The following is a 20,594-nucleotide window of genomic DNA, read 5'->3' as shown; positions in this document are numbered from 1 at the left end:
AAGATGACTCGTTTCTCACAATGCTCAGACAGAATATTATGGTATCAAGAAGCCATATACTATTCAATTCGCCAATAAAACACATCGTAATCGTTCGTCACAAAAAGTCATCCTCAAAAGTTCCAATAGGCCATGTCCAATATCAACGTGCATCGTTCCACCTCTTCACACTCTGCACCAGCTGCACAATGCTCTTGGTATCCCCCGTATGTACGTCACTCATGCTGACGTCCGCAGTGGAAATTCCATTCTCGACCATGATATCAAACAACTTGAACAATCCTTCAAAGCTGTCCTCCGAATCCAATGAAGCCATAAACAATGCGTCTGGTACGCCTTGGACCTTGCCAGATAGTTTCTCGACCAAACGGAACAGCACCAGCCCGGATGCGAATGAATGAGCAAGGTCGGTAGACTTGGGCGTCGACACCGGCAGGTTGGCATTCACCCAGTCTAGCAGTTCTTGGTCATGTGCACTCAACTGCATCCATGTCAGCCACCTCGTGATATTTCTGATTCATTGCGCACCTTTTTTGCCCGGGGGAACCTGGTCTCCCTGTTCGGCCTGGGCGGCACTGGTGATGCTGGCTCGGCAATCCTCGCCTCTCTGAAATCATTGCTATCCGCACTTGCGACCGTGAAAACCGATTCAACCCTTGCACGTAGCCTCTCATCTCCCGGTCGGTCCTGGCCCTTCACAGCAAGCATTAGCACGGCAGCGTCCCTGTCGGACAACTTGTCAGGGTTTGAGGGACGTAGAGCGCGCTGTGTGGCCTCTCGCTGGCCCGGCGAAGGGGGCCGAGGCGCAGGGCTCATAGCTTGTGCGACGGCCAGTGGTATAGTGGGGATATGGCAGGACGAAATGACCGGTTCTGTTTATCACATCAGCACATGGACTGAGTTGAACGATCATTACGCACTCGAGTAGTCACGTCCAATAGTGGCCTTCATGATGGCCTTCATCCACTCACGAATGACGACCTGCTCATCCGAGCTGAAGTAATGCGGCTTCTCGGTCTCGTGCACAATACGGAAACCGTATTTGCCCACGTTCGCATTCTCATCCGCGATGACCTTGTAGCCAGTGACGTTGATGTACCCTTTAATCTTTGATTCCTGGAGCATATTTCCATCAGCTTTGTCTAAACAACAAAAACAAACAGCACATACCGTCTGGCTGCGCAAATAGTACAGATGCGTGTCCTTGAGCACAAAGTACCGGTTTTTCCAAGAACTGTATCGCTCGCCCTTCTTGCGCATCCACCCTTGATGATCCGGAATGCCGATCTTCTCGAGTGCATTCTCTGTCTTCTCCGTGATGGGAGACGTGGGTCCCATAGCCGGTCCACCAGTAGCTCCATTTACACTGTAGCGCACATCGCTCTGTCCTGGGGAAGAGGAAAGCCGTTTCCGCAGAACATTTGGGGAAGCTTCGTGGGAGGTTTCTGATGTTGGGCTAGTGGTGTTCGGGATAGGGGAGCTGATGCTGATCGAACCCGTTCCAGAGGAGTGACGGACGTTGCTCTGTACAGACGGAGTCTTGCGGTGGGTTGAGCCACTAAGGTACCGGGCTAGCGAGCGTTTTTCGGACACGGCCGAGGTAGCAGTGGTGGGGGACGAATCCGACGGCAAACCATCACTGGTCATACGTGTGAGCAATTTCGCGGTATTCAGATAGAGAAGAACATACCCAGAATACCTCGGCGCCGGCTTCCTATTCTTGCCCAACGAACCTGAAAAGAAACTGAGCCTGCTGTCCTTCTGGCTTTCCATCTGCTTTTTGGTCTTCAACCCATTCGCGCTCCCAGATCTCCTCACCGCGACGGTTGGGAAAGCGGACGACGGGCTGTCCACGCTTGCCCGCTTGCTTGGGCTAGGGGGGATCGACGAAGGAGGGGTATCCTTTGCCTGAGAATGCTTGAGTGAGTCAGGGGCCGAGGTGGTCTCGGTTTCGGTCGCCCCAGGCTCGGCAGTCAGTTGGTGCCTCGAGGTTGCTATAGAACCCCGGTCCGCCTGCTCGCATCATTAGCATCATATCCCTATCTAGCAAGGAGTGAAGCTCACCTCGTATGTCTCTATTCCCTCGCGCGTCTCGTCTTCCTCAGGAATGAAATTCGGGTCTATACTTCCAAGGGTCGACCGTTTACCCCGCACGCTGCCCGTCCCATCTGATCCACCAAATGAGGGGTACGAAGGGCGCTGCACCGTAACCACGTGTCAGCAAGCCATCCCACCAAACTAAATGGAACCCGCGTACCTCCCGGTTGAGACTTCCCAGCCCCAAACCAACCAACGCCGTCCCCGATAAACCCGCCGCAGCGACCAACTCGTCAGTCTTCGAGCTCGGCGTTTGCATCGCCGTCGTAGCCCCAGTCAGAGAAGGCGTGGTCCATTCTAAGGGGTTCATCTCGTTCGTCTTCGGGGCGCTCTCAGGACTCAGTACAAGTCCGTGCGGGATTGTTTGACCATTTGCGGGAGTAGTGTCTTGTCCCTGTCCTGGGCTTCCACCGAGCGTTCCTGCCGGTGTGGCAGGGCCCAGCGCAGCAGCAGCAGGGGCGGGAGGAGCGACACTCTTTCGCAGCTCGTTGATAGCGTTGTTCAGCCTGACTCGCTTGCCAAATACAGTGATCCCCAGTTCGTCCTTCAGGAGCGCCATGTCCAGGGAGAGCAGCACGTCGCCTGTTATATCCTGCTCCTCAAACTTGTCCCGGATTGTGCTGTCGAACCCCTTGGCAGAGAGCCAGGCAAGGACATCCGAGGTAGACCAGGTGTTCGGGTCCGCAGGATGGTCGGATGGTGCAATGGCAGGCATCGGGGAGGTAGGAGGCGGGGCTAGGGGAGGCGACGGCATTGGTGCAGCGTACGTCTCTGGGCCGTATGAGCTGTTCGAAGTCACGGAGGATTCAAGGAAGGGAGGCGCCAGTGCAGATGCTGCAACCACCGTCGGTAGAGGCACCGGTGGGGGTTCCCGAGGCGCAACAATGGCTGGAGCGCGTGGCATGGAGGAAAGGACGTTACCAGGAGGCGGAGGAATGGTGGTGAAAGAAGGGAGGAGTCCTGCGAGTCCCTCTTGCGGCGGAGGCGAGACAGGCAAGGGTATCTGCGCACCTTCAATTCTTGTGCGGTTGAAATCACCCAGCCTGGGGGTCGGCTCTTCTATTTCTTGAGTAGGTATCTCAAGAATCGCAGTGATAGAAGTCGCAGTAGGTGGAGACACCGGGCTCGATTGCTCTGGTGCTTGGTCCATGCTGAGGACCGTCATATGCGCAGGGAAGGCGTTCGGTGCTGGGATCGGAAGGGAGGCCAGACTTCCAGCTGCTGAACCCTGGCGGGAATGCGTTTCGAGCGGGCGGGTATTGCCGATCTGGCCTGTGCCTCCAAAGGGAGCACCAAGTCTCGGCGTGTCCGGCTGGAAGCTCGTCCTCTGGCTGGCGAGGCCGTTAACAGCAGCCTGGGCACCCTCACGCTCGTCCTCCTCCCTAGCGTCCCCTTCCCCCTCGCTCTCGCTATCATCCGACATCGCCAGAGGGATGGGTATCGGTGCCTGGGCTTCGCGCATTTCCCGTATACGCCTCTCGGCCAATTCCCTTCTAGCCGACTCGGCCAACAACTGTCTGTTTCCCCAGTTGCGTGCGCTCTCGGGATCAGCTTCCAGCTCGCTCTCGTCATCTGTACCAGAAGCGATGCTCACACTCCCTCTATCCGCATCATGCGGGGTGAGCCTGCTCCCTGCACCCAGCTGGTCCAGCGCTTCCTGCACGTCGCCCAACGTCTGTGCCATCTGGGATGAGCCTTCAGGGGCGCCGGGAACGGAGAGGGCAATTGCGGGTGGCTCGGAGGGAGCGTTAGAAAACTGAGAGAGGTTGGAAGCAGACATCGGGAATGGCGGGGAGGAGGTGGTATAGTTCTGGGGAAAGAGACCCGTCTTGCCCGCGAGGTTCCTTCCCTAAACCCCAGAGAGACGTAATTGTCAGCTCATCACCCCCCAACCGCGGCACAGCGCAGAAGAGGGAACTGCATACCTGCCACCATCCATCACCAAACTCGTCGTCGCGCTCTATGATCTCTATGCTTTCTCCCGCTCTGAACGGGATCTCGTCCTCGTGCTCTGCGACAAAGTCGTGTAGCGCATATACGAACTCTGGCATTGTGTTTCCGGGTTCCTGGTTGAATGACTGCTGCCCAGAGGTAGACGGTGACAAGAGGGTACGGCTGTAGTTGTACACCGTACGCAAGAGGATGGTGGTGGTTGACAGTGAAGCAGGAGATGTATGCGCCCAACCAGCACAGAGAGATGATAGACGTGGAAAGGGTGGCGGTCGTTGTTTGCTCATCAAGTCCGCATCAGGCAAAGAGACATAATCGGATAACACGTGGACGGATCCTTTTTCTTACTTGAAGGGGTTATCTACTACTAAGCACTGTAGTCTATTACATTACTAGACTAGTAATAAACACAGAAATTACATTGTAATAATATAAGCTATGTGTTGTCCAGCTCACCCAGTAGCATCGTCGCATCCTTACTCCCAGTAAGGACTACAAAATCAATGAGCGTTTTCCAATCAACAACCAAAGATACTCACCAATAGGCTCCTTTGGGTGAAAGTCAACAGCCATCACAGTCCCCTTGTGCCCAGGCAACTTATACACCACCTTGCCGCTGTCCACCTCCCATATTGTCACTGTCCGGTCCGCACCTCCCACACCGACCCATCCCTCCCCAGTCCGGCTCCACGCTCCCCGTAGCAGCGCATTCTCGTTCCCAGCTGGTGCGCCATACAGCGTACGGTGTACGCGTGTTGGGGAAGAAGAAAAAGGTCGGATATCATGGATGATTACCGTGCTGTCGAACGAGGTCGAGAGGAGATGGTTGTGTGAGGGGGACAGCGCCAGGCTTGCGATCGTGTCTGTGTGCCCGGGAAGAGAGTATACTATCTGTTCCCTTCGCAGATCGAACACCTGTTCACGGGTCAGAACTCCCTTCCAGGGTTAAGCAGCCCACTCACGCTAATAACATTATCTAACCCTCCAACAAATAGCTGCGTTCCATCCCCGCTCCAGCACACAGCAGTGACGGGGCTTCCCACGGCTAACTCAATTACGGCGTCCTTCTCGTCCCCATCCCAGATGCATACATAACCATCGTCACTCCCGCTCGCCACGAGCTCAGTGCCCCCCGCGATGGCACGATCGATAGTATTCACTACGCCCGTGTGGCCTCTCCACCTTCTCGTGCGCGTCCCAGTCGTCAGATCGGTAACAGCGACCACCTTGTCTGCGGAACAAGAGAACAGCTCGGGTCGCGTGAGGGACCACTGGATGTCTAGCACAGGCGCTTTGTGGATTGTGGTTAGCAACGCGTAATTCGTATTTGGGGGATATGTGCGCCACAGTGCTGGGCGTATAAGTGGGATTCACAACAGAACGCCATGAACTCACAGATCCCTCGGTCCGCAGAACAGGCAGCAACATTTTGCCCCGTCGGGTCGAATCTACACGACAATATCTCCGCCTGCGAACATTCACATAAGTCCGCAACTTCCAAGCTCCCAAAATCCCACTCACCGAATGTGCTCCCGCAAGACTGACAATAGGCGCGTCCAAGCTACTTGTCCGCTTCACACTCCTCACCAGTGCCTTCCCAGCGTCTGCACCAGATGAGATGGCGATTTGGTTGTTAGCCGGCGGGCCGGACGAGTCTTGCCGAGCGCGTTTTGTGACTGCACTGGATGTGGACGGGGGAGAAGGCGCGCGCCGCTTGTTGTCCATTTTTTTTGTGCTTGATGCTACAGAGGAGGTGCAAAGTGATAGTGGCGGACGACGTTCAACTGCTGCAGAGAAAGGGAAAGGTGAGTTTTGCTCCCGTAATTTCCATATTAGGTTCTCAGGGCCGCCGTCTTCCTTTCGAGCACGTCGCCCATCACCCAACCTCAGCAGCGCAGACCGACCAAGCCAGCATGTCCGCCGACGACGCCCACCTTCAGCTCCTCTACCAGCCCCATCTGGCACACAACGCCGCATCGCTATCTACGCTCAAATGGCTCTGCACTTCCTTTGCAGGCTCGGTCGCCGGTGTCCTAGGGCTCGAGAACTACTGGGGCTTCGCTCTCTTCTTCGCCAGCATCCTCCTTACAACGGCCGTCGTCTGGAGCATACAGTGTAAAGGCGATGTGGACCGCTATGTTCAGGGAGGATGGTGGGAGATCATCAACCCTGGACAGGAGAATATTGCAAGTTTCATCCTGTTCTGGACGCTGTTTTATGGTAAGCCACATCTTGCTATGCTGCGAATACGTAGTGACGTTATCTGGCAGGTCTCGTACATGGTATGAAGTTATTATTCCTTTCGAATTGTTTGATAACCCTTGTTCCAGTTTATGATTGAACTTGCGATCGACTGAATATACCCGCGCTCTTGATACCCAACACTTCCCCCTTGTACTTGTTCTATCCAACATTTGAAAATGTAATACAACACTACTATATTTCTCTACTCCGCCCTCCTCAGCTCCACCAGTAGCTCCGTGAGTCTCTCCCACTCAGGCTCATCCCCAAAGTTCGCCTTCGTCCTCCCCATAAAAGTCCTGACGACGCTCTTCGCCTGGAACTTCCAGTCCTTCATACCACCCTTGCCCTCCTCAGCCGCTCTTGGCCCCAAGTTCCGCATCAGCTCTACAATCTCCTCTACTTCGCCTACCGCCTCCTTCCAGTTCTCTAAATCTACTTCCACACGCTCGTCGCTGACCACAGCAGCGCGGTAGGCATTCATATGTGCGTCGAGTGCTTCGCCCCACTTGCCCTCCCAAACGAGCAACCGCGCCCACATGCGCCATATCCTCGCTGAATTCGAGATGCGTGGGAGGACGATGCGCGTAAACAGGTCCGTCACGCGACGCTTAAGCCCATGCCCTTCATTTGGATTCTGCCTTGCGGCACGCACGTCCTCACCATCGACGGTGTTGTTCGCCACGCGGGTGACAGCGTTCACCAACCTTTCCAAGACCGCCATATCGACGCATGACTCCCCATCCCTCTCCGCACGCTCTTCCACCACCCGGCCGAGAGCACGGCAAGCCTCTGCCAGCTCGCCCACGTCCACAGCGACGATCATGTGGTTATTCCACATGCGCCAGTTCTCGTACGAGAATCTCAGACCTTGCTTGAGCGCTCGGAAGGCAAGCAGCTTGTTACTGAACGGGATGGCGCCAGCTAAAGCCTCTTTGTCTTCCGGTTTTGGTTCCTGTGTAAATTTGTCAGATGCAAGAGCCATCTCGTAGGATCACCCCTACCTCCTCGCCCTCTGCAGGGACATCCTCACTCCCTAGCTCTACCTTCTCTCCCGCCTCGCCCATCCTAAGGTACATGCTAGCCAAGTTGCTCCAGCTCTCCGCATCCTCTTGATCGATCTCAACGCATCGCAAAAAGCACATCTTCGCCTCGACCCATTCCTCTGTCCGGATATAGGTGCAACCAAGCACGAACCATGTCCTGCTGTACAACGGGTTGATCTGCGTCGCCCGCCGCAGGTATGGTATCGCCTTCTTGAAGTTTCCTTGCGCGAAATGGTACCCTCCGAGGGATCGGGCCGAACGGGCTGACGATCCTCCGGAGACCTCCCATGCACGTTCATAGTGCTCGAGTGCCTTGTCCTTCTCCAAATCGCCGAGCAGGCACCAGAGCTTAGCCTCTCTCGCCTTGTCTAGCTTCGGCCTTTGCGGCTCGAGCGTCGTCTTCCCCCTCTGCAACACAACGTCCGCCTCCTGCTTCCTCCCTTCCAGCAGGTCACGCACAATCGCGATCCCCTTCTCCGGCTTTTCGAGTGACTGCCAGCACTGAACCGTCTCCTCCCACATCTCGAGGCGCTCGAAGATGTCCAGAGCAGAACGAACAACGCCGAGGGAGAGGTATCGCACTGCAAGCTCGCGCTCCATCTCCCACTTGCTGGGCAGGATCAGCGAATGGAAATACAGCAGCCGCTCGGAGAGTGTCGAGTCTGATGTCGGCATCTGGTCTATGAGTGCCTGTAGCTGGAATGTGGAGCGTTCAACGGTGCGCGTTCGCTTCGCTTCAAGCCGGGATCGGAGAAGGAGAGCCATGGTATAGACGGTCCAGTTCTTCGGGTGGGATAATACGCGTGCGACGTACGCATACATCTGCTCAGATGTGAGGCCGTGGACGGGTGATGTGTTCTTCACGTTCAGACAAAGGGAAAGCAAAATACACTGATCCAACGGATCGAGAGCGGGTTGCGCTTGAGGATCGATGTGTGACAAAGCACCTGCACTTGCAGAGGATGCGGTAAACTTTGTATGCTCTAGAAGAGTGTCGTCATTCAATAGAAGTGCCTCGGGCATGTCTTTCTTTTGCTCTGCCTGCATTGGTTTTTCTGAAACCGCCGGCTTTTCTTCGTCGTTTGATGTCGCATCGATCACGGTATCGTTTCGTTTTCGACTTTCTGCAAGGAGCACCAGTTGAGTAACAGCATCGTGCTGGAATTTGGTTCTTCTGCCCAACGCGCCTGATACTTCGTACTGCAGCCCAGTAGCACGAGCAGCATTAATGAAGTTCTCGCCAGCGATGGTATCACTGCCGACCAAATGATGTGCGATCCCACGTTCGATCCAAAGACGACCCTGAAGATCCGGCTCTCCATCGAGATGCTTTATCAGTTGATCTACGTGCGGGAGGATATTTGTCGGGAACGCCACAGGCTCGTCTAGGAGATGCTGATGCAACGAAGATGCTCTGAGGCGCCACCAGTCAATCGTGGTTATGTGATCGTAAGGTTGTTCTAGCAAAAGTTGGGCCAGACGAAATAAAGTGGGAACTTGAGCCAGATGGTATGCTGGTTCGCTTCCGTAGCAAAGTTCCTCAATAGATTGACGGTTCAGATCCTCTTCGGTAAGGGCAGAGTTGTCCGACAACAGCTCAACCGGCTTGATGTCTAGCGCCGGCCCAGTCCAATTCACTTGTATGAAGGAATGCAAGCAAGCGACGGCGACAGCTAATCGAGTCAACTCTGCCTCTAGGCCTTGTGCGAAAGGGCTCAAGAGGTCGTTAATACGTCCCGACCGCGAAGAATTCAGGGACGAGGGAGACTGAAAGAATCGCCTGCCTTCTTTGTGCTCGAGGACCTGGGAGAATTTTCCGTCCACAACTAGATGAGCAAGTTCAATGGGCAGTTGAGCGGTAAATTCGTCTATCTCAGAGCGCCATTTGCCTTCAATTAGGGACTTCTCGACCAACAATGCCGTTTGTGTTGTGATAGCCATATTCCAAGATGATAAATTGCTTCCGGCCATTGGTCAAATTGCCGTGCATTATTAAGTGATCACAGAACTGACTCATACTGACAACAAGATATGCAAAACATTATGCAAGAGGCGCGAGTTGTTACACAATACACGTGTGCCATAGTTGCGTGCAAGTCCTTGGAAACATACCCGAAACCCAGAAAAGAAATAAGCAAGAAAATCACAAATAATCCTTCCCGTCCCTGCTGACATATTGACGGCGTACATAACTCTCTGGTCGATAACTTCCGTAGCCCTCTGGGCTATCGCGCGCGGTGCCAACTATGCTGATCGGCATTGCAACTGACGGCTTCCGCACAACAATCTGTGGTGTTGGTGTTTCCGATCGCGTTTCCAGTGGAGGGTCTGTCTCCGTGGGCGGGAATTCTGCCGTTCTCGGCGAACTCGATAACATACTAGAGCCCATAACACTTGATGTGAGATTAGACACCTTCCGCGACCATGATTGCAAAATCGAAGGTCGATCTGAATATGACCCAACGTTGGATAAGGGAGGGGTTGATGTGCTGTTTGCATCAGATGCTGCAATGGACAACGTAGCTGGAGTGATGAGTCTACCCACTGGGGCAGCTTGCATGAACGTTGAGTGCATGGATGAATCTGATAGCCCTCTCCGGCGTAGTGTACGATCCAGTAGTGTGGGATGGAAGTCAGCTGGCACATGGCTGGGAGGAGGCTGTAATGAATCGAGCATTGCATCGACATGGGTTGACATCCTCTTCGAAGCCCCTATTCGACTTTCTGCATCTCTGATGTCCAGTGACGTTCCTGCCAAGCTCGGCTTTGGACGGGGTAGCACCACCCAGCTTTCTGAAGGAGGTGCCATTCTCGAACCAGCGAAAATACTGCGCAGTTGCTCTCGTCGACCATCATCATGTCTTCTTGGACGGGGATGGAGGAGAGTCTGGTCACCAGCAACGACGATGGGGGCCGGCTGCAGCTCGGGATGCCCTACAGAAGCATCTGGAGAGGGAGGAAGCTGCACCACAGGATCGCGAGGAGCGGTGGATACGGCCCGTCGGATGACTCCTGAACCAACGAACTCGACATTGACGGTTGTGACGGATGGCGCAACTTCTGGCAAGAGCTTTGGGGCTGGCTTGGGAATAGGCTGTGCCAACCCCAAGCCGGTGGATGGTTTCGGTCTAGTGGCGAAAGATGCTCCTTCGTCCATGTCAGGACTTCCGCCAAACAGTTTTGAAATAGGCGCGATCCATCCTCCCATAGCAGACGCAGGTCTTCGGAGAGTTTTCAGCTCTTCTGCAGCAATGTTTACCGGAGGCTTCGACTCTGTCAACTTTGCTGCGGATGACGGATCCAACGTAACATCATTGACAATCTCACGCAGATGTGCGAGGTGGATGATGAGATCTTTGAAGATCTTAATAAGTGCTCGCAGGTCGGCCTTCGATAGTTCACTCTCCTGCGCAGCTGCACCATTGATAGCCACGTGGAAGTCGGCGCGCAAGCCGTTGACATCGCCAATGATAGACTTGATCGTCGTCTTCGACAGGTGTCCTACATCTCCTGCAAGGCGTTGTCGTTTGAGCCTCTGAGTGAGTGTCGCCACATCAGCTTGGTTCAGCCTATTCATAAGGCCAGTAACTCGTGAGATGAGTTCTGGCAGAGTCTGTCCAGCTGGGACTTCTTCCATCGTGACTGTTCTTGAACGGCCAGAAATGGGAGTGCTCGTGTCGTCATCCAAGATTGGAGGATCGAATGTAGGCAATAAATCAGCCTGCACACCTCTTGATCGGCTGAGGAGCATCAGAGGGCGTGTCTTAGGCTTGACAGGCTCCGACTCGAGGTCCTGCGATTCCTGGGTACTCGTTTCAGGCTCGTACTCTGAGCTGAGACGGGATGGCGGACGAGGGAAGGAGTCCTGCGCTTGAGAATCGGGAGAGAGTGGACACAAGTCGTTCGTTGCGAAACTTCGAGGGCTCCGGACGGGCTCGCGCCCATATGCCTTGGCCTGCTGCGCCTGCACGAAAGAAGCGAAGACCGGAGATACGCTTCGCATTCCAGGTGACATGCTGCGTATATGCGGTGAATGTGGAACTGACGATGGGAGCGAGGGCGTTGCGAGTTGCTCCGTGCGGCGATAGGGCATAGCTGTGGGAATACTGACCGAGCTGGTCTTCCGGTAATGGTTAACGCCATTCACTGACGCCAGTGATATCCGCCGACTATGGCTGAACGGGCTTGTGGCACCTCCAAGTTTTTCATCCACAGTCTGCAAGGGCCGTCCCCCAAAGCCCATGGCACGCAACTCGTCCAGTTCGTCCTGCAGTGCCCTCGAGCTCTCCCTCGTTTCCACCAGCAGATTCCGCAGTTCCCCATTGTCCCGCTTCAGCGCCTCGTTATCTGTCACCAACCCCTCGAGTACCTCTGCCATCTCCGTGCTTGACATGAAGGCCGATCCGGACGTCTGGGCTAGCGTCGAACGCATAGACTCGATCCGCGAGCGAGCGGTAGTAACGAGCTCCTGCATTGCTTCTTCCTGCGACTGTTTATCCGCGTCACGCGAGTCTTCTATTCTCTGTATGGCCAACTCCAGATCCTCGCATCGCTGAGCTAGCGCAGCAGCTCTCGACTCCGCAGCCTGTGTCCGACGATCATGTTCGCTCATTTCATCTCGAAGATCGTTGTTCTCCTGGGTGAGGTCATCGACTCGTGCCTGTAAACCAGAAAATCGCGCGCTGTGATGCTGCAACTTCTGCAAGGAGTTGCGCTTCTCAGCGACTTCGTGCAACAAACTTCGGTTGGAGGCATCCGCAAGATCAAGGTTCAGTTGGGACTGTGACAATCGCTAGGAACAGTATTAGGGATACGTACCAAACGGTGAAGAACACGAACACGAACCTTTTCAATTGTGCCATTCTGCTTTGCAAGATCTGACATCCGTGCCACGAGTTGGTCGTTAGCCTGCCGCACGGCGGACAGTTGACTTATAGCCTCCCGGTGCCTCCTTTCGAGCTCTTCGACCTGCGCACGTGTGAGAACACGCTTTAGCTGACGCACCCCTATGAGCGTACCTTTTTAGTCTGAACATCTTGTTGACGCATGTACGCATCATTCCTCTGCAGCAGGGCCTGACCAATCTCTATATACGCTCTTATTAGCTCGTGAAGCAGCAAGTGAAACGGTTGCTTACCTGCGCTCAAATTCAGCCTCTTCTCCATCTTCTCCCTCATCTTTGTCCAACGCTCATAATTCTCGCATTCGTCCCTTCCGCAACAGCAACGTAGTTCCCCGACAAATGATGTGCCATCAGGGGTCGTAGCGCGCGAGAAGGACGAGAGGAGATCGTTGATGGTTGTGGAGGCGCGTAGGACGTCATCGGATAATAAATCTAATGATTCGATGGAGGGTGTAGGAGGGACAGAGTCCATGTATGGACCAGAGGGATAACTTTGGGATAGCGAGCTACAGCAAACAAGCAAGCGTTACAGGACAAGGCGCAGTGTCAGAGCAAGGGATTGGTTGGGCTTGTGGGGGACGGATGCTCGGCGTCGGGGTTGCGCTCGGGTTGTATGGGAAAAGGGTCGCGTGGTCAGATGGCTGTCGTCACGCAGACGCCCTCTGTTTTGTGCCAAGCACAGTTAGTCAACTTGAGAATACAAAAGTGATAAACCCCGTCCGGTGGATAACTCCAATCCTATGCATCGACAGCCCCTTTTGTCCACAGATTCTATTGTTATTCTCGCAGGTAAACAACGAACAGCGCCGGAATCGAAAACAGGGATGAGCTTGTTGTAGACCACCAAACTAATAATATGGAGATCAGCCACAGTGGCACTCAGTAACGTCGTCAATAGTGGGCCCAGCGTCTCTCCCAATATTACAATCTTCTGACGTTGTTCAAATCCGACTTTGCCATCCAAACTTACCTCCTCCAATCATGCAGGTCACGTCATGGTTGTAGAGGGGTTTGTGCCCCCAAAGAATCCCTATGCTCCGCCCCTCAACGTGACATGTTCGTCACCTCCTAATTGCGAAGAGTGGAGCATACGGGCGGGGCTCCAAATACCCTCGGCAAATGCACCCTCTAACAACTGGAGGAAGAATAACAAGCTTCAGAATTCTCGCAAGGGGTACACAATACTGTCAGGGAATGAACTTTGTCGCACGCCTTCTAGAACAATCCAAACAACTCTCACACCGCTCATTCCCGACAAAACCAGTGACGATCAAAACGGGCAGTTCCTTGGGCGTTCGTACCAGGATCGGCATGCGGTGTCCGCGGTGTTGATGGCGCTCAAACTACACTGCATGACTACGCGTCACAGCTAAGGTGGGCGCGTCCAACGCGCGGGAACGTCCCTGTTATTACGAAGATTCAGAACTTGCCCTCGAACAAGGAGATGTAATAATCACAGCATGAATCATGCCCACAACAACGTTGATAACGTTGATTATCTCCCCTGAATGTGGGCCAAGGGGAAGGAAGAGAGGAGGGGGGAAAGGGCGAGGCCGGAATGGGCAGACTCCGGACACTCCTTCCACGTGCGGAAAGATCCCGTAACCCTAGGCCCACATTCGTCTCGCCGCCCTATTTCTGCGGCCGGCGCATCATAACCCTCTGCTTCGCCCCGTTCTAATCGTCACCCCCCCTCTCTGCACTTTCTGTCCTTGACGACCACTCTCCCGTCAGTCCTCTTTTTGCCCCTCGTCGTGTCTCTCCTCACTGACCCACACCTTTTTCACCGTAGAATCCCTCTTCCATACTTATACAGCGTATCCAAACTTAAATCCACTCTATCATTCCAAAGGTCAGTCTATCTGCCACCAGGAAGAGATTAGAGAACACGCGTCTGACGCGTCCTTTTTTTCCAGATGGCTGAAACCCACGTCCGCGAAGACCATGTCTACCTCGCCAAGCTCGCTGAGCAGGCTGAGCGTTACGAGGGTGCGCATACACGCGTTCTTTTTTCCCGTGTTCGGATTGCCTAAAATGGTCAATCTTACAGAGATGGTCGATAACATGAAGAAAGTCGCCTCCTCAGATCAGGAGCTGACCGTTGAGGAGCGTAATCTCCTTTCCGTTGCTTACAAGAACGTTATTGGTGCTCGTCGTGCCTCCTGGCGCATCGTCTCCTCCATTGAGCAAAAGGAGGAGTCGAAGGGCAACGAGGCGCAGGTCGCTATGATCAAGGGCTACCGTGAGAAGATCGAGGTATGTGGCGATTTTCCCCCTCGGAAACAACGGGATTGACGCGTGTCGTAGTCTGAGCTTGCTAAGATCTGCGAGGATATCCTTGATGTTCTTGACAAGCACCTGATTCCTTCCGCTGCATCCGGCGAGTCGAAGGTGTTCTACCACAAGATGTATGCGCATTCTTTCACGTTTTTCACGCGTCGTTTGTTTATCTATGCGTCAGGATGGGTGATTACCACCGCTACCTCGCCGAGTTCGCAACCGGCGAGAAGCGCAAGGAGTCTGCCGACAAGTCACTTGAGGCCTACAAGGCTGCATCCGATGTTGCTATCAACGAGCTCCCCCCCACACACCCCATCCGCCTCGGTCTCGCACTCAACTTCTCCGTGTTCTACTACGAGATCCTGAACTCACCCGATCGTGCCTGCCACCTCGCCAAGCAGGCATTCGACGATGCAATTGCTGAGCTCGATACATTGTCCGAGGAGTCATACAAGGACTCAACTCTGATCATGCAGCTCCTGCGTGACAACCTTACCCTCTGGACGTCTGACATGCAAGAGAGCGCAGATAAGCCGGAGGCAAAGGATGATGAGGCTGCTCCTGAGGAGGGTGCGTGAGAGGTTGAGGACCATGGCCTGTTATGATGGTTCCTAATTTTCCCTTTCTTCCACGCGACGTCCCCTTCTCATGACCTCGCTATCGTTTTTTTTCATGTTTTGCATCGTTTCATCCCCGCAATGAAATCTTATTAGCAACGTGCATTTGGACTGTTTGCGTGTCTTGTATCATTCCCCCACAGGATTGTGCATTCATTGATCTGTTTGTGGTCTCTAGTCATGGTGCGTTGCCCCCAATTCAATCTCCCTCGCATACATAACTCCGGCCATGTCAGTAATACATTTGTCCAGGCTTGTCCATGTTATGCCAAAGTCGCGCTGAGCTTTACTTGAATCAAGGATCGCGTGAGACGGAGGGTCAGAGTTATCGGATGGGGCAATACGGTACGCTTGCTCTGGATACGCAGTTGCCGCGATGTGGGCGATCTGATTGTAGGACTCGTAACCGCCGCAAGTCAGGTAGCGCTGGTTCTGCGCTTTGTCGTTCGTAAGAGCTTCAACATGCAACCTCGCTCTAATCTGGTCGGTTAGCGCTCTCCACACCTAGTCAACTAAAGCACCCACACGTCGCGGACATCCACAAACCATGGCCAAGGTGTGTGGCTCAGATCCTGTTGCTTCCCGCTAAAAATCGCCCACATCTCCGCACAAGAGGCCGGCAGCTTGTCTATCGAGTCGATCACCTGCGCCGGAGGGCCGTAGATGATCGGCGCACATAGACTGGTATAAGTGAATGACGGCTTCTCACTTTCCACAAAGTTCCAAGCGGCTTTCTCAGCGAGCGCCTTTTGCAGCTCAGCAACAAGATTCAGCGCATGGCCAAACACAACACACCTTCGAAGCGGAATACACGCCGGCCGTACCTGGGGGCGACCTCGCCGCTTCCTCGTAAGTCGTCGGATTCCAATCGTCTGGGGTGAAAACACGTCCGGGCTCGTCAGCTACCGAAGCTCCCGGTAATAATGACACGCTTGACACTCGGTTGTTTCGCTGCAGCGCGCATGACGGACATGACCCCTTCGATGGCAGGGATCAGCATGTCCTTCTCGTTATCTTTGAAGCCTAGCATGACTGGTGTCGCCGTATGGATCACATAATGGACACCAGACATGAGGGCATCAAAAGAACCGGGAGCTGACAAGTCCCCAAAGAGCGCCCAGTCGATGTCCTTTACTGTGCGGGTATTTCTTCGTCCAAGCGTCAGCTTTCTCCTGGCTTCGCTGATGGCCTATTATTAGATGTTGACCATGGACTTGGACCAGAAACTCACCGCAACTGCCTTGATCTTATATGTGCCTCTCTCGAGAAGGTCAAGAGTGATATGCGAGCCAACGAACCCAGTCGCTCCGGTGATGAGAACAGTCTCAGTCGCCATGCTTGTCAATTCGATCTTTTGTCGACTGACTCGATTACTGGGCCATCTTGGTCCTTATATATGCCTTTCATAGCCAACATCACCTTAATTTCAGACCAGTCGTTCTTTCCCTTTACGGAATAAGACCCTGGACGTTCCATGCGGAGGAAGTTCGTCCGCATGGATTTCGAAGCAGCCGGTCCTTGCGTGGTTACCGCGGCCCTTCGACCCACTTTGTTCGCAAAAACCCCTCAGTGGAACAATTGGGCGGGTTCACGATCACGTGAGCAATGATGATGTGGATGGTATGTACGGTGCAAGAAACTGTTTGTTGTGTGAGGATGGATTAATCAACAATGTACCCTGCCGTACCGGAAATATGGTCCGAGGCGACGACTTTCCGGAACGACCACCATGAACCTGGCCGGCGCATATCAACGCAAAGGACTGCTCACAAAGGTGATGCTATTACAATCATGGATCAACAAAGTGAACACTTGGCGGGTTGAAGTACTTCGCGAGTGAACTTAACCGGCTCAGAGCCCATATACAGCAGAGGGGTTCTATAGAATACACTTTGGCACGATGAGGAGGCATATGGGCCGATAGTTTTGCAATTTTCTTTCGAGCCATGGGTTTCCGCGGTGGAATCGTTGTGCGGATCTTCGTATATTAAATCAAGGTATCACCTTCGAAGTTATGCTATGTGCGGCATTGTCTCTCCTTCGCATATAACACCTTAGCCATGTCCGTTACACACTTCTCCAAGGTTGTGAAGGTTAATCCAAAGTCCTTCTTAACCTTGCACGAATCGATACGGTAATCCACATCTGGCGGAGTGTTATCACTTCTGGCAATTCGCGGTGCCTGTTCTGGGAAGGCAGTGGCGAGAATATGAGCAACTTGGCTATAGCTGAAGAACCCAGCACTGCACAGGTACCGCCGGTTCCGAGCTTTGGGGTTGCACAATCATTCGACATGGAGTACGGCTCTAGAAATATATTGTTCAGTAGGTCTTTTGCCAGCCGGAATGTGGTGACGTACAGATCCCTGACATCAATCCACTGCGGCCAAGGCGTGCTCGACAGATCCTGTTGCTTGCCACACATGATTTCCCACAACTCAGCGCAGGAGAAGTTTAGCTGGTCAACCGTGTCGAATGGTTGCAAAGGTGGACCGTATATCATCGGTGGGCAGAAAGTCGTGAACCCAAATTGCGGCTTCCGATCTTTGATGAACCTCCAGGCGGCCTTTTCTGCTAATGCCTAGACCGAAGAACGTCAGCATCCTGGAGATCGCGGGTTGATATCAACACTGACCTTCGAAGCTGTATATACAAGGGTGTCTGATCCAGGCGGCACCTTAGCTGCTTCATCATAAGTCGTATCATTCCAATCTTCCGCCGTGTACGTCCTTCCCGGTCTGCCGAACCCATTCCTCTCCACCGCAGCAAAGCTGCTCGTCATTGTCACGTGTTTGACCCTAGGATGCCTAGCAGCAGAGCGCAAGAGCCCGAGCGTGCCCTCGATCGCCGGACGGAGCATCTCCTTTTCGTTATCTGTGAAGCCGAAGAAGATAGGGGTAGCGAGATGGAGAACGTAGTCGACACCCTCCATCGCTGTATCGAATGCTCCTGGGGTGTCTAAGACGGGTAGAACCACAAAGGTGATGCTCTGTGCCGTGTGGGGATACTTTGCAAGAAAGGCATCTGCCTTGGCTTGAGAACGCTGGGGATATTCATGTACGCAGCAAAGAAGGTGAAGAAGCAACTCACCACTGTGCCTTTGACCCTGAAGGCGTGCCGCACTAGCTCGAGCGTCACAGCTGATGCAAGAAATCCATTCACTCCGGTAACAAGGACAACAGGGTGATGATCCATGGTGAAGTCGGCGAGGGGGGGACCTGTTCAACAGGTCTTTGTTATATGGGGTAGCCCCTACCTACATCTCCGCCAATGTACAGGCATTGATGAGGGAACACCGCAGTGTCGGCCATAACCCGAGCCCCACTTCCCCGTTATTCGTCCGTATGCCTAGAAGCAAGGCAACAGCGTTTCCACAGGTTGAGAATCACCTCGAGACCCCTGCAAGACGGCGTAACGCCGACGTTTGATGTGTGAGAAGGAATGGCGGAATACGGGGACGACGGTGATAAGGAGCAGCAAGCGTCGGTGATAAAAGACCCATCTTGATTGGCCAACACTTTTCTCGTCGCTTGTGATCGGAGTCTTAGCTCAGTTGACGGCAGAATAAGGAGGACAGTGATGGCCTGGTCGGTCATAAGATCGTACCTGGGCGAAATGCTATAAGCGCGAATGTTACGGTCTGAATAATGTACAATGTCCGCGTACCTCAGACTCAGGAACCCTTCATATTGGCAGGGATCACAGTCGTGGAATAAAGAAACAAGAAGGCGATGAGGGTGAGAATATCGCCATAGTGTCGTCTACAATTCAATGGGACGATATATACGTGCAATATCAATACCATTGTCAGGTCACTTGGATGCCGCATGTTGGAAGATGATGGGCGTGGGAGAAGACCCTGACTTGTGAAATTTCGATACTGTGCCTGACTCAACCCTCAACGTCCTCTTTATCCTCATCTCTTCTTCCATCTTGACTGCTTACCCATGGCGCCTCAAAGGCAGCTCAAAGTCGGCATCCTCGGGGCCACAGGCACTGTTGGCCAGCGATTCATAAAGCTACTTGCTCTCCATCCCTATATGCACACCCACGTCCTCGGCGCCTCGGCACGCTCTGCGGGGCAGAAGTACATCGAGGTTGTCAAGTGGAAACAGGTGACCCGAGTGCCGGAGGACATCGCCCAGATGGTTGTTGAGGAGTGTGTCGTGAATGACAAGTGGAAGGAATGTGATCTCATATTCAGTGGGTTGGCAGAGGGAGATGCAGGCGAAATTGGTCTGTAGATCTTCCCACCGCTTGCCGCAAAACCTAACATCTGTTAAGAATCCGCCTTCTGTGCTGCTGAACTTCCGGTGTTCAGCAATGCAAAGAACCATCGACGGGATCCACTCACGCCGTTGATCGTTCCCCTGGTGAACACCTCGCATCTCTCCGTTCTTCCAGCACAACAAGCCGCCCGCTCCCTCCAACGGGGATTCATCGTGACAAACGCGAACTGCAGCACGACAGGCATTGTCATCCCTCTAAAAGCTCTGGAAGAAGCTTTCGGGCCCTTGGATGCCGTTATTGTTACTACGATGCAGGCGATCTCGGGAGCTGGGTACCCTGGTGTGTCGAGCTTCGACATCATGGACAACGTGGTGCCGTACATCGGGAGCGAGGAAGAGAAAATAGAGTGGGAGACAAGCAAGATCCTAGGAGGGGTACTCGCCGACGCATCCGGATTTGACCTGCACGCGCAGAGCCCTCTCAGAATAAGCGCAAGCTGCAACCGCGTGCCCGTGCTTGAGGGGCACACGGAGTGCGTCAGCGTCAGCTTCAAGCGTCGTCCGGCACCCTCCCCGGAGGAGGTGAAGGATGCGATGCGGAGATACACGTGTGAGGCGCAAACCCTCAACTGCCCGTCGGCACCCAAACAGGCTATTGTTGTTCACGAAGAGGTTGATCGACCCCAACCAAGGTTGGACAGGGATGATCAAGAGGGCGCAGGGGTCAACGTGGGACGAGTGAGAAGATGTGGAGTATTGGATATCAAATTTGTCGTGTTGAGTAATAATGTTGGCATCGGCGCGGCGACGAGTAGCATCACCAATGCCGAAGTCGCACATGCCAAGGGTATTGTGTAGAGCATCGGTGCAGCATACAGCATAATAATACACTCGATAACGCTACACGAACGAGAGGGATATCAAGCAGTGACAAGCGCCTGGAACATCCTCTTGTCCAAAGTCTGCAATTGCGCAGCTTCAACCTGTCGTTACCCGTCAGAGGATGAAGAACGCCTCTGGGTGCTGCTCACCTGCGGGATCGTGGGACACGCAACAAGCAGTTCGTCCCAAACTTCCTTGAGCGAAGCCAGCAGCGTAAGCGTATCTGTCATTTTATGAGTCCCTATCACATTACCCGGCAGTCGGTGAACGTTTACCTTGATCCTTGTTAAAGATCCCGCTCACCTCGACCCACGCTTTGAGTAATCCATACAATACACGCTCTTTCCACT

General features: G+C 53.8%; 8 protein-coding genes across 8 annotated transcripts; 3 read left to right on the top strand and 5 right to left on the bottom strand.

Moving 5' to 3' along the window:
- Positions 1-48: 48 nt before the first annotated feature.
- Positions 49-4,314, bottom strand: DACRYDRAFT_113317 (uncharacterized protein). Its single transcript, XM_040769608.1, has 8 exons — positions 4,023-4,314; positions 2,258-3,946; positions 2,065-2,199; positions 1,691-2,013; positions 1,171-1,639; positions 921-1,116; positions 529-872; positions 49-481 (listed from the first exon to the last, which is right to left on the bottom strand). Exons 1-8 carry the CDS (start codon positions 4,146-4,148, stop codon positions 143-145), a joined length of 3,621 nt encoding a protein of 1,206 aa, XP_040633565.1. The 5' UTR covers positions 4,149-4,314; the 3' UTR covers positions 49-142.
- Positions 4,315-4,483: 169 nt separating this feature from the next.
- On the bottom strand, positions 4,484-5,772 carry DACRYDRAFT_74224 (WD40 repeat-like protein; the record flags this gene model as incomplete). Its single annotated transcript, XM_040776055.1, has 5 exons — positions 4,484-4,539; positions 4,587-4,962; positions 5,010-5,398; positions 5,443-5,515; positions 5,569-5,772. 5 exons carry the CDS (start codon positions 5,770-5,772, stop codon positions 4,484-4,486), a joined length of 1,098 nt encoding a protein of 365 aa, XP_040633564.1.
- Positions 5,773-5,925: 153 nt separating this feature from the next.
- Positions 5,926-6,434, top strand: DACRYDRAFT_61496 (uncharacterized protein). Its single transcript, XM_040775673.1, has 3 exons — positions 5,926-6,267; positions 6,318-6,329; positions 6,378-6,434. Exons 1-3 carry the CDS (start codon positions 5,961-5,963, stop codon positions 6,386-6,388), a joined length of 330 nt encoding a protein of 109 aa, XP_040633563.1. The 5' UTR covers positions 5,926-5,960; the 3' UTR covers positions 6,389-6,434.
- Positions 6,435-6,441: 7 nt separating this feature from the next.
- On the bottom strand, positions 6,442-9,275 carry DACRYDRAFT_113314 (TPR-like protein; the record flags this gene model as incomplete). Its single annotated transcript, XM_040769607.1, has 2 exons — positions 6,442-7,243; positions 7,293-9,275. 2 exons carry the CDS (start codon positions 9,273-9,275, stop codon positions 6,494-6,496), a joined length of 2,733 nt encoding a protein of 910 aa, XP_040633562.1. The 3' UTR covers positions 6,442-6,493.
- Positions 9,276-9,739: 464 nt separating this feature from the next.
- DACRYDRAFT_103615 (uncharacterized protein) lies at positions 9,740-12,709 on the bottom strand (the record flags this gene model as incomplete). Its single annotated transcript, XM_040767791.1, has 5 exons — positions 9,740-9,823; positions 9,880-12,126; positions 12,180-12,302; positions 12,353-12,420; positions 12,472-12,709. The coding sequence occupies 5 exons, from the start codon at positions 12,707-12,709 to the stop codon at positions 9,740-9,742; spliced, it is 2,760 nt and encodes a 919-aa protein (XP_040633561.1).
- A 1,208-nt stretch (positions 12,710-13,917) lies between these two features.
- Positions 13,918-15,387, top strand: DACRYDRAFT_19722 (uncharacterized protein). The gene is made up of 6 exons (XM_040771632.1): positions 13,918-13,966; positions 14,030-14,089; positions 14,154-14,226; positions 14,288-14,493; positions 14,545-14,645; positions 14,699-15,387. Exons 3-6 carry the CDS (start codon positions 14,154-14,156, stop codon positions 15,093-15,095), a joined length of 777 nt encoding a protein of 258 aa, XP_040633560.1. The 5' UTR covers positions 13,918-13,966; positions 14,030-14,089; the 3' UTR covers positions 15,096-15,387.
- Positions 15,388-17,151: 1,764 nt separating this feature from the next.
- Positions 17,152-18,328, bottom strand: DACRYDRAFT_13244 (NADP-binding protein; the record flags this gene model as incomplete). The annotated part of the gene is made up of 4 exons (XM_040770967.1): positions 17,152-17,377; positions 17,494-17,714; positions 17,769-18,176; positions 18,224-18,328. The coding sequence occupies 4 exons, from the start codon at positions 18,326-18,328 to the stop codon at positions 17,152-17,154; spliced, it is 960 nt and encodes a 319-aa protein (XP_040633559.1).
- A 752-nt stretch (positions 18,329-19,080) lies between these two features.
- DACRYDRAFT_44592 (aspartate-semialdehyde dehydrogenase) lies at positions 19,081-20,220 on the top strand (the record flags this gene model as incomplete). The annotated part of the gene is made up of 2 exons (XM_040774594.1): positions 19,081-19,369; positions 19,418-20,220. The coding sequence occupies 2 exons, from the start codon at positions 19,081-19,083 to the stop codon at positions 20,218-20,220; spliced, it is 1,092 nt and encodes a 363-aa protein (XP_040633558.1).
- Between the last annotated feature and the right edge of the window lie 374 nt (positions 20,221-20,594).

The sequence above is a fragment of the Dacryopinax primogenitus genome (genome assembly GCF_000292625.1).
Source record: "Dacryopinax primogenitus strain DJM-731 SS1 chromosome Unknown DACRYscaffold_1, whole genome shotgun sequence".
In the NCBI taxonomy this organism is placed as follows: domain Eukaryota; kingdom Fungi; phylum Basidiomycota; class Dacrymycetes; order Dacrymycetales; family Dacrymycetaceae; genus Dacryopinax; species Dacryopinax primogenitus.
This window is presented reverse-complemented; position numbering and strand designations above follow the sequence as displayed.